This window comes from Seriola aureovittata, chromosome 3, assembly GCF_021018895.1.
Source record: "Seriola aureovittata isolate HTS-2021-v1 ecotype China chromosome 3, ASM2101889v1, whole genome shotgun sequence".
In the NCBI taxonomy this organism is placed as follows: Eukaryota; Metazoa; Chordata; class Actinopteri; order Carangiformes; family Carangidae; genus Seriola; species Seriola aureovittata.
Window position 1 is genome coordinate 22334699 of NC_079366.1, and position 12008 is coordinate 22346706.

The 12008-nt window shown below is 38.6% G+C and overlaps 1 protein-coding gene across 2 annotated transcripts in view; it reads left to right on the plus strand.

Moving 5' to 3' along the window:
- Window positions 1–490: 490 nt before the first annotated feature.
- Window positions 491–12008, plus strand: part of arhgap10 (Rho GTPase activating protein 10) — a 45467-nt gene continuing 33949 nt past the window's right edge. The window contains exon 1 of one of the 2 annotated variants that reach the window (XM_056371221.1): window positions 491–1067. In XM_056371221.1, coding sequence (XP_056227196.1) covers window positions 914–1067 — 154 coding nt within the window. In that variant the 5' untranslated portion in view covers window positions 491–913. The remainder of the gene's footprint in view (window positions 1068–12008) is intronic. The other variant, XM_056371220.1, reaches the window with a different exon arrangement.

Here is a 12008-nt window from a genome sequence, read left to right on the forward strand (position 1 = left end):
AAAAAAAAAGAAAAAGAAAAAATAAGGATCCATCACATGTTTGATCACATCGTGGGCACATGATGACATGATGTCTCTTCTCAGTGCTGGAACATTGCAACATTTGCATCTCTGCTGCTGTTGTGTGGAAAGATCATACCTTGAGTTCAGAGAATTCATATAATGAACATTTGTTATCTAAACTATCTTGTGTTTAAACATTCATGTGATTCAAAGTAATTAAAAGAGAATAGTAATTATGTGATGGTAACTAAAACATATTCAGAAGTATCGTATTAATAATGCATTCGCCTCATAAATTACGACATATTTCTTTCCCTTACATGATCGTACATGAGCTGCTTGTAATAACAAAAAGTATCGATATTGGCAAAGATATCTTTTGACCTGCTATGTCAGTGGTCAAGCGAAGCAAAGGTGGAAGTCAATATATGACTTACCAATCTTGCACAAACTGAATAGTCTTTGGTAGAAGTTTTGCTACACGCACGCAGATGTCAGCAGAGTTTCTCAATCTGTCACTTTACTAGGTGGAGTGCTCTTGATGAAGGAAGGAGAAACTGGACACAGCCACCATGATTTTTTGACAACTCCCGTGCCTGACTTCCGATGAACACTTCATCCGTTAGCGTATTGCTACTTTTTTTTAACCGTTATACCTGTTCGCTGCTCTCGGCGTTATTTGACAACTGTGGAACCAACAACACCCACTTGAGAAGAAGTTACCATGCTAACCACAGTTAGCTGCTGCTATTTGACGTAGCTATGTTTTCTATGCTAGACTTGAAACGGCCAGCGAAAAGAGCGCTGATTTCATTGTAAAGGATACTTTTTTTTGTTTTAGCTATAAAGTAAGCGGCATTTTGACCAGTTTCCTGTGCTTGAAAACGAAGCTATCAATCTGTCAGAAAAAATGGGACTACACCCGCTGGAGTTTAGTGAATGCTATCTGGACAGCCCCAGCTTCAGGGACAAAATAAAGGCACACGAAGCAGAGTTGGACAAAACTAACAGGTTTATCAAAGAGCTGTACAAGGATGGGAAGAACCTCATCAGTGCAACAAAACGTAAGTTGACTGTGATGATTTTAAACTCATTATACTGTAAGAAAACTGCCTGGGAACAGTCACCATGCACTTGCCTCAGGCAAGTCTTGGGGTCTTGATGTGTCCACTGTTCTCACAGCATCTCCCTCAAATTGGCCAATAATTGTTCTTTCCATTTGGTTATGTTACAAGTTACAGAACAGATGAAACTGTCTCATAATACAACAGACTCGTGATAACCACATCAAGGCGTTTTCTGTTTTTAATTTGTTTGAAAAGTGTTTTCTGATTTATGAGGACGGTTGTTCAGATTTTGAGATTGAGAAAAAGTCTCCTTGAGTTATTTTAATAACCCCCTGCACTATTTGCTCACAGTCACACACCTCAACTGGGTTAAAATGATTAGATTGTTATCTCTTTGAACTCTACTCTTGTGGGCTGGGCTTTTCACTGGGGTTGTAAGGTGCTTACCTTAACTTGACTGACTGCAACACATAGTACACACACAGAAATGGACTGCTTTCATTTTGCCATGCAGGAAAATCCCTACTACGTCTTTGTAACGATTGTTTTAAAATGATCGCCTGAAAGCACCCAAGAGTTTCACTCCTGTATGAATGTAATGTGAAACTGATATTCTTTTTTTAAACATATCATTACTAATAGTTGTATCATTGCTGCATTGTTGACAGGAAGGCTTCAGGCATGTCACTGCAACAGTGCTCTGTACTGTCACACAACATGTTTTTTTTCCTGTAAAACCTGCAGACAGACTTATTTTCTCACACGTTTCCATGCAGTTAGTCAGTTGCAGATACCCAGGTATGTCTTTCCTTTTGCCTTTAGCACAACCTAAATTCTTCAAGGCAGGGACTCAGCAAAGTGCTGCTGAACTTTGTTCATGTTGACTGCAGCGTGTCAGGAAGGTTCAGCAGACTTTTAGTGGCACTTTTAGTGGCATTTTTAGGGCTGGGAAATGATATAATATTCCCACTTATTATTATGTCATGAGGATATGATCGTATTATAAAGAGCTGTAACCATTAGTTGACAGACAGAATCTGTTACTATTTTTCCAAGTTCCAAGTTTTCCAAGCCAAAATGGCAAAAGTTCTTTGATTCCAGTCACTGAAATTTGCGGATTCCTTTCTTTTTGGTTGGGTGGACAAAACAAGACATTTTGAAGAAGGAAATTATAATGGGTAGACAAAATGATTAGTTGATTAATTGAGTAAACAATCCGCAGATGAATTGATAATGCAAATAGTTGGTTGTTGCAGCCCTGACATTGTGTAAAATGTGTTATTTAAAATTATTAAAATGTTTTGTTTTAATCATTTTAACAGATTATTCTGATACTATGCACTGCAGAAGTTTCAATATCAGTATATATTGATACTGATTTCAACAATTATTCAGGCTTGAAACAGCAGGTACGCTGTGATTTGGTTCAAAGTACACACTTGACACGGGGTCAAAAGGTCATGACAGGCCTAGTTTTATTTACCTGTGACTTGTAGGGAGAGATCACTTGTCAGCCTTTCTCCAGACTCACATTTTTCAGCCACACGGAGTTGCCAGGAAAACCACCACAGAGTGATATGGTGAACTTTGGCATTCACTGTTGCTTGTCACTTTTTTGTTGTTGATTCAAAGTGTGTCCAACATAGTGATATGTATCTAGTCTGTTAACCCTCATTTTATCTGTGCTGGCCTCTCACTTTAGAGAAAATGACACAGAGTAGAGAACCCTGGTCATGCACTCCCACTGGGATTACTGCAAAATCAGTTGAGGTCTCAGGAAGGAGCTGATGGTCGCCTTCTTATGCACTGACATTAATGAAGTGCCTGATTTGCTCATCCTTTGCTGGCCAATGTCAAGTCACTGTTTTAGACATGATGACACTGTAATTATTAGATGTTTACTTTACTTGCTAATAGGAGTAATAGAGCAGCTCAAACATTATCCAACTGCCACAGGAATGTATTAAAATTAATATCGTTCCCATGTGCGGGCTGTTTTAGATCTTACCTAGTGGTAACAACAAGACACCACTCTTTACGAAGGGTGTTTCCTATTTTGATTGAGGCTAATTTATCCTAACTGGGCTGAGCAGCTGTCTGTCAATGATAACATTCCTGTCACAGATAGAGTTATTAACAGGAAATTAATCAGCATCAATCTTGATAGTTGTTTAGGGTTAGGGGTTTGCCATTGTTCAAGGAAAAATACCCAAATCTACCAATTTGCTCTCAAATGCGAACACTTCTTGCTTTGCTTCTTGTAACATCTTTTTGGGTGAAGGGAATTTTGATCAATTTTCTGACATTTTATAGACCAGGTAATCTACAGAGTGAATATTCAGCAAATTGATTGCTAATGTTGTTAGTTGCAGCCAGTTGTAAACATGTGGTCACACAATCTGTGTTCTTGGTGAAAAAAGAAAAACAAATGGCATATTGCATTTTCCACAGTGAGCAAAATTTCCACCTGATCATTTAATATAATGTGATATGGCCTAATAGGGATTGAAATCTGTATTTATAATTCTTTACAAATGATCACATTTTTAAACCAGGATTGTGCCACACAAATTTAAAGGTCATTTCTGCAGTCGTTCACCCTGTTCCCAGACTTTATGTAAGCACAGTGGTATCATTAAGTACACAGCTAGTTTTAGTTATAGCTCAAGTATAAGTAAGTTATAAAGTAACGGTGTCACTTTGTGTTAATGTACACTCTCGGGGTGGAGCTCTGAAGCTTAGCTGAGAGCTTTACTCTGATTGTCTTGTCTCAGGAGAACGTGACTATGTGTTTGGTTCTTCTCTTTATAGAGATCATAGAAAATTGCCTACCACTTTTTTTTTTCTTTTAATTCTGGCCCGTGTTAGGTTTGCAGCTTTGAAGTAGATAGGGTCGTCTCTATAGATGAACTTGTGGCAGTTGTTTTTGATGAGTGGAGGTGATCTGGGGAGGCTAAGCTGTGTAATCGTCTCTGTATATCATGGTCACTATCAGCTTCACAATAAGATTCAACACTCAACAAGTGTTGTAAAAATGGTTGGTCAAGTATTATGTTGTAAACATTGACAGATTTAGTCTTGTTTACAACTTCCATTAAAAAGGATTCACGAGTTGTATGATAAATTGGTTGACTTTATGTTTGACCTCAAAGTGATATGGTGTGGTGTGAGGATAATTGTTGATCTTCAAATCCCAGTCCGTTCTCAGCCTTTCAGTAACTCCCTCCACTCCTACGGCTGGGAGGATGTCCCTCTACGGAAAGTCCTTGGTTCTGAGAGGAAACTTTAAAGCGGGGCCCTGGGCCAGAGAGCCATGACATGGAAGTGCCCACTAGAGGAGCAACATGCAGATGTGCTTCTGTTTCAGAGGGCTTCCTCCACAGGAACTGTGTCCTGTCTGTACCCTCTCAACTACCCCTCACTCTTGTCCTTTTGCAAATGTATTGATTTCTAGTAAGTAGCAGAAAGTATGAACTCTCCATTTCTGGAGAGCTTATTGTTTGTATGTGATCTTGTCAGTGCCTGTCAGCCAGCTTTATTAGTTTGACAGTGCTTGCATGTTCTGTTATTGCTGCAATCATCTGAAAATTGAGTGAGTTGCACCAGGGTCACTCAGTGTTACGTCCACAGCTGCACTTCCTCTGTATTGACCAGTTGCCTCATAAAACAAAATGATTTGTATTTTTTTCTTCTTCTTCACTTTCAGTTCCGCTTTGAAAAGCCAGCCATGTGATGGTCTTTCTCTTGGCAGACAGGTTTAAGAGTAGTCTGCCATGGTGTGCTTTGGCTCACTGTTGCTCTCAGTAATCACATTACTGATGCTGCCAGAGAGCCACATCACAATCTTTCATTAAAATCGCATTAGCACAAGACGTGAAGTCATGTGGGAGGAACGCTTTTTCATGTCTCACTCCAGAAAGAACAAGGCCTGCTATAAAAGTGATAGTGTATTATTGCGTGATGGCAAGACACTTCTTCTGGGACTCCTATTTTGGTCCAAACAAATATAAAGAACCATTTGAAACACTTCTCACTGCATTAGATCTGTAACTGTTTGGATACGTGCCAAAATATTACTACAACATATCTGTGATCAGCCATGGCCATTATTGACAGGATACTGCTCAGTGCAGCATCACCCTGCAGAATTGTTTTGAGGATCAGGAAGTCATGAATGAAGTCATGCTTGTTTTGAGGGCAGGGAGCTGAGGGGAGAGGGGTTGAGGGAGGGGATGGGTGGGCAGGCTGTGTCGAGGGCAGAGGTGGGAGCTGAGTGTGGAGCAGGGATTCAGACTGGAAAAGATGGGAGAGTGGAACAGGAAGGACTGTGGAAAGGCACAGCATGTAAACCCTGGCTGCTCTTTGAGGGCCTGGATCAGGCAAGTTCTGACCTAAGTGGCACATTTGATGAGACTGTAGAAATCATAACAAACAACACTCCAGCAGATGCCAATGAATACACTGTGGACATCTTCAGCAGCTGAACTTTGACATATACATACCTTTCCTGGGTTGTTTTAGGGAAAACTTTTGCAGTTGTAGCGAGAACAGGCAATGTTAAGTTTCCTGCTTTAAAACATACAGTAAGTGAAAAATAAGTTCAGGATTTTAAACTAAATCATCTTAGGTAAACTAACTTCAGAAATAGAAATTTTGTACCCGAATGTGATGCTAATGAAGTTTTGCAGCACTTAATCAAACACTGTGACAATGTTGGAAGGGACTGATAATATATTAAAGTATAGTATGTAACATGGAAGCCCAAAGTCACAGCAGCCTGAAGTTGTAAGCATAGAAATTGCTCATTCACTTCAGGAGGAGTAACATTAAAAACAAACTGCCACTGTACATTAGAAGTACATTGGACAAGTGAGTGCAATCCATGTTCTTAAAACATGTTTCCAAAGTTATCCCAACCCATAGCCCATATTTCAGAATATGTAAGTAATAGAGTAATATATTTTTTGGCTTTTTAGATTTAAATTATTTTTTTCTCTTTCTCAGCAGCAGTGCTGTTGTGAACGCGTCCATGAGATGTTTTGACACTTGAACACTCTGGAGGCTCAGATAGCTGTAGTCATAAATATGGAAGAATGAAATGCCCCAAGAAAGAAATGACCAACACTATTTTTATATAAACTTAACCATTTTAATTCATTTGCACTCATCTTTTGTGTAAGGCAAAATAAAAACTGTGATTGCATTGTTTTTGAAAAATTAAACATTAAATTTTTAAGCATAGACCTCAGCAGCATTTTTTCCAGTATGCTGTGAATTGTTCACATTTATGATTGACAAATTATTTTCTCTTCTCCACTGATAACAGCTTTAGAAAAATAAAGTAAAATACAAAACATTTGCTGGGATCAACCTCTGAAATATGATGGTTCGCTGTTATTCAGACAAAAGCATTGTGAAACATTTCAAATCTGTGCTTTGGACATTGGTAACTTGTGCTTGGGATTTCACCTAATTGTTTACATTTTATCCTCTAAACAACTAAAAGATAAAATCATTGATAATTATAGATGTACAGTATCTGTAAATAAAATAATCAGTAGTGACTGTCCTAACAATGACCTGCAGTATGCACCTGTTTTACTTGCAAAGTGTGTATTATTTACTTTTACTTTGATATGTGGTGTTTCACAATAACCAACCATGTGATACAGTAACCTCCCCACTGTGCAATCTTTGTTTTTCTTCCCACCTCTTCTGAACAGGGGGCACCAATGTTTATGTCACATAGTTAGGCGTTTTTTCATGTTTTTCCTGCTGCAGAAAAACCTGGCCTGTTCAATCAGATAGATGTAAGGTGGGGTTTGTATGACTCAGACTCAGAATCCAGTAGACCGGGGTCTCTGGCTTTCTGCAGAGAAACTAGCCAAGTTTGACAGTTCCCAGGTTTGCTCTGAAATGCCTTGCTTTAAAAGGCAAAAAGCAGGAGAAGCCTTTGCCTTGGACTCTTGTGTGCCCTAGTGTGTGTGGTATTTCAAGCTTGTGATCGTTCTTTCCTCCAGGACAGCAGCTATCATTTCAATCTGTTCTGCAGACCTCTCATCTGACACTTTTGTTTATTGCACCACTGATTGTATCCCGTTGATCTATGCTGTTGAAACTTGAATCGACACAGTACAGGGACACAAACGCTGTGGCTATTTTTTTTCCTTGAATGTTGTCTGACGTCAATTAATGCTGGAACTTCATGTAACCGGATAACATTCATTCTTCATGTTTTATGTAATGAAGTCCACACAGCTTGGCCTCATATATTCTCATATTAACTGTCCACCCTGCAGTGAGTTCAACATGCAAGCAGCCTGTGTAATCAGATTGTGGATGAGTGTGATTAGTGCTCCACGCTCACATATGGCTCTAATAAAGAGACTGCAAATCTATCTATTGACATCACTGTTCATGCAGTACACACTAATTGTCCACAGTGATCTGGACCTTGATCTTGTCTTTGCAAAATAAAGGATATGTTAAATATACAAATAAAGTACAATAGTACAATGCATAAGACTGAAATCTCTGTCTCCATAATAACATTTCAACCAAAACAAAGCAGAGTAAAATATTCATTTGGAGTATGTTCTGCAATAGAACAGTAGAACTCTTGAGGAATTCTTGATTTTTGGTCACATTTTTGGTTTGTTTGTCATTATCTTTTACAATACAGTGATGCTGGATACTGCCTCAACCTTACGTCAGACACAATGTAGTGTGTTGAGGCTTTGTTAAGGTGTGTCAAGGTTCAGTGTAATGTTGTCAAAACATGTTTTTACTATCTGGGGGAGCAGCCGAACTTTCCAGTCTACATTCATGTTGGGATCATTTGCAGTTGACCAACAACAGACATAAGGGTCACTCATTACCCAACAGGCTGGTAGAATTTAGGTTTACGTTATGATGTGTCTTTTTGATGCTTGATAATACTACCGCTACTATTACTGACAACAACAATAGATTATAAGAAAAACACGTACTGGAGCTGAAGTTCCATCCTTTTATCTGGCATGCAGGTGGAAAAAATGTAAAAGTAAAAAAAAAAAAAAAAAAATTACTAACAAAGCCAAACAAAAGCATAGCCAAAAACACTAAACTTGAGTAATAGAGACACGTGTGAGTATGAAATAAAACTATACACAACCTGTAAAACTGCTTTTCTATAAAAGGTTTTAAGCAGAGATTTAAAAAACAACAGACTCATCCTCTCCCCCTCTCTGGCAGATTGCTTCAAAGCCTAGAGGCTCCGACTGCAGAAACCTGGTCACTCTTAGTTTCAAGCCTGGCTCTGAGGATCACTAAAAGGGACAAGACTATTGAGTTACACCAATTAAAGTACATGTTATATTTTTAAAATGAGATCACCAAGAGGAAACATAGTGATGGAAAACAACAAGAGGCCTAGGATCAAGCCTTGGGCAGAGCCATAATTGAAGGGCACCTGGGGCAGAGGAAGAAACCTTAAAAATCCAAACAAATAATATTAGTTACATGAATTTGTATATATAATGTAGCTCAACCCAACCCCAATCCTGATTCAAGAATACTGTTATCAGAGTATCAAAAAGGAGCACAAACAGGAGCAAAACAAATTGATTCTCAGTTCATGGCGAGACAGTGCTTCATTGACGACGACTATTAACCAGTTTCTCACTGTTCAAGACCTGTACCTTATTCAAGCCTATCAGTTTAAAACCTATAGAGGTGTAAGATTCTGGATCCAATGAAATTCTGTGTTTCTTGTGTCTTTTCCCCATCCTGCTAACTGGACTACAGGACTTAATAGCCTTAAATTATAGTGGTTGCTGTAGAGCGCACCAATATAGGATTGTTTATGTTGTCTGAAGTCATTTCAGGCGCTGCAAATTGAGGACTATTTGCTAGACCAGGGTGACCAGAGTCACCTTTTATGGACTTGCACCCCCTGGTCTGGATTATAGCTGTCTGTGTGGCTTAGATTCCCTCTAGATTTACAGTCACTTCAAAGAATATTGCTATGTTCAGCATGAAGTGTTTGCAACCTAAATAATGGCCTGACAGCCATGTATTTGCCATACCTTTATTTTGGAAAAATATTGTTGGAAGACATACTTAAACATTTCTATACAACCGTTCATCAGGTTGTGTTTACATCAGTTTGAAGTCTCATCTGTGACAGAAAAATTTTGGCCAAAAAGTGCAAAGCTTTTAGTGTATTAGTAATATGAGCCCCAAATTTATTCGCTCTGGTTGACACAAGTTTTCTACTCTAAACTATTGCTTAATAAATTCATATAACTGATTGTAAGCTGACAATAATAAGACATCTTCCATCCCTTCTAACCTCATTAAAAACTGTCTTTAAAAATGCGCCTGAGTCAGAGGATTTGACACCACCGCTATTGTTTTGCCTCTTCATGTTGCTCTTGCAGGGGCCTTTTTTTTTTTTTACCATTTCCTGGTGTCTGAGTAAAGGACAAACATAGAGTGCCTCTTGTCTTGATTGATGAGCTAAAGTTAGGTCTGTGCAGTGTCTTGCAGAAGTCCATGAGCCAAAAAATGAGCTATTAGCCATTAGTCCTTTTGTTTTGCTTACTTTCATTAGAACATATTTGCTAAATTCTTGTGGATAGATAAGAGACCCTGATTTGTAATTTCCTCGTGAGACATCTTGTTTTTTATGTGCTTAATTTCTTAAGGACAATAGTTGCCTCGCACACAAGAAAAGAAAGAACATTTTCTCCAGGTGCTATAGACAGACCGACTCGAAGAACAAACAATTGTAAATACTGTAATACACAAGCTGTCCCATTGTCTGGTGTGAATCCCTTAGCTTCCTGTAGTTCGATAACTTAGACAAATTGGCCAAAGGAATCGACCACAGGTGTTTTGTTTGACCCATATTTCCTAGTGTGCTTTGGCATTGTATAGATTTAAGATTGAGCTGAAGAGCAGCCTGCGGTGGATTCCAAACTGTTTGAAATAAACTATTGAGGCAGAAGCTATCTTTGTTCCAGGCTCAGGCAGACATTGTCCAACACCTCTCACGTGTTTGGGCTTTTGGCCCTACTGTAGATTTAATCCATAGCATTTGTACACACAGCTTAGAGAACCTGGGATGTGTAAGCAGCAGGATAGCCATGGGTAGAGAAAGCAAAACAGCTCAAATAAATTCATTTAAAAAGGTGACTGTGTTGAATTGTTTTTCTGATGTTTTCTATTCAACAAAAATGTACTGTATTTGCATAGGTCTAGGTAATTGTTAAGCTAAAGAACATTCAAGGGTTTTCCTTAAGAGAATATTGGGTGGCTTCTGCTGCCTGAGTCAGCAATAATCAAACCTATTTTGGGGGTCACGGATACTGTAGCCTTGTGGAAGACGCATATCATGTTACTGCAACATCCCTTTAAATCCTGTTGGGGATCTTTGCCCCACACTCACACACACACACACACACACACACACACACACACACACATGCACACCCTTTTTTCTGTCTATTTCCTCTCTGTTTTATCAAAAATTGGGGCACACTGCAACCAAAATTTTAAAATGAAAATAATGATGTAAGGAATTTTGTATTAAATGTGTTACTGACAACTTTAACTGCAGCAGCATTCCTTAAAGGTTCATTGTAGGTGAAAATCACTTTTAAACTGGTAAAAGCATAAAATACCCTTTTTGGACTTGTTGTTGCAGAAAAAGTCCAGGTGCAACTAATAACATTAACAATTACCCCATAAGCTTTGTCAGTGAGGCAGCATGCATAATTTCATGGCACCTGGAACTGGCAAAACCTATTATTAATGTTAATTAATAACCACACCTTAAATTAACCACACCAGTGCTTTTCCAGCTATGATGTGTCAAGAGGTCTGCTGTGTGGTCTGAGTGTATAATGTTAGCATGTTGTCATGGCTAGAGTTTGCATATTATATAACTATTGGGTATGCTGATGTTTAGCATGCAACAATTAGCATATTAGCATGCTGCTAACATTAGCAGGTAATCATGCTCACAGTTAGCATGCTCTTTCCAGTGGTTCACAACTAGAGTCTAATGGAGGGAGAGTGTGTTGTTGGATATCAGTTGGCTTTTTCCAGAAATGCCATACTATGATTTGCTGAACTCTGACCAATGTAAACCAAAACAATGTAGTTTACCATAATTACTTTTTAAATCAAATTTACTAAACAATTTGTAATATCACTTTGAGCTATGGTGAATTGTAATGCATGTTCCTCATTAGTTTTAAAAACTGAGATTACTCATTAGTTAAAATAACATTAGTTGCAGCTCTTTGTTGTAGCTAGCCATCTTGTAGCAGATACAGATTCTCAGTAAAGTCTTAGAGCTCAGCTCTGGTGTAGCTCAGTTTATTGTTCCCTATAGAGTCCCAGATATCTGCCAAAGCTAATGACATTGCTCCTCAGTATACTGGTCATAGCTGCAGTCTTAAAATACCCTTGCTGCATTCTGTCATGTTTCCCTAGGGGACTGTCATGGGTCAGAGATCCCACCTCAGGGAATCTCCTCACTGTTTGGAAATATATTTGGTTTGCTGTGTTTTTACTGTTGTGCAGGAGCGTAGCGGAGGGTGGACTTCCACCACATTTATCCACCTCTCAAAAACTGAAATTGTTTTAATTCAGATCCAGGAGCATTTATTTAGTTTTATGCAGAGTTTACATGGATGCGTGTGCTCTCTCAGTGCAGAGTCACACATGTTAGTGCTCTGCTGAGTTTTGGCTAGTCAGTGGTTAGGTTAGGTCTTTATATTTATATAATCTACCATGTATTAAAGAGGTTAACAGCAATAAGATTAAATTAATCTTAATTTATTTCTTGTTCCAAGCTCTCCCATAGGCCTCTTGTAACATTGTCACCAATACTACAGATGTATATTTACACACTATGTTACATTTTGTATTGGCAATACCACAGAATTT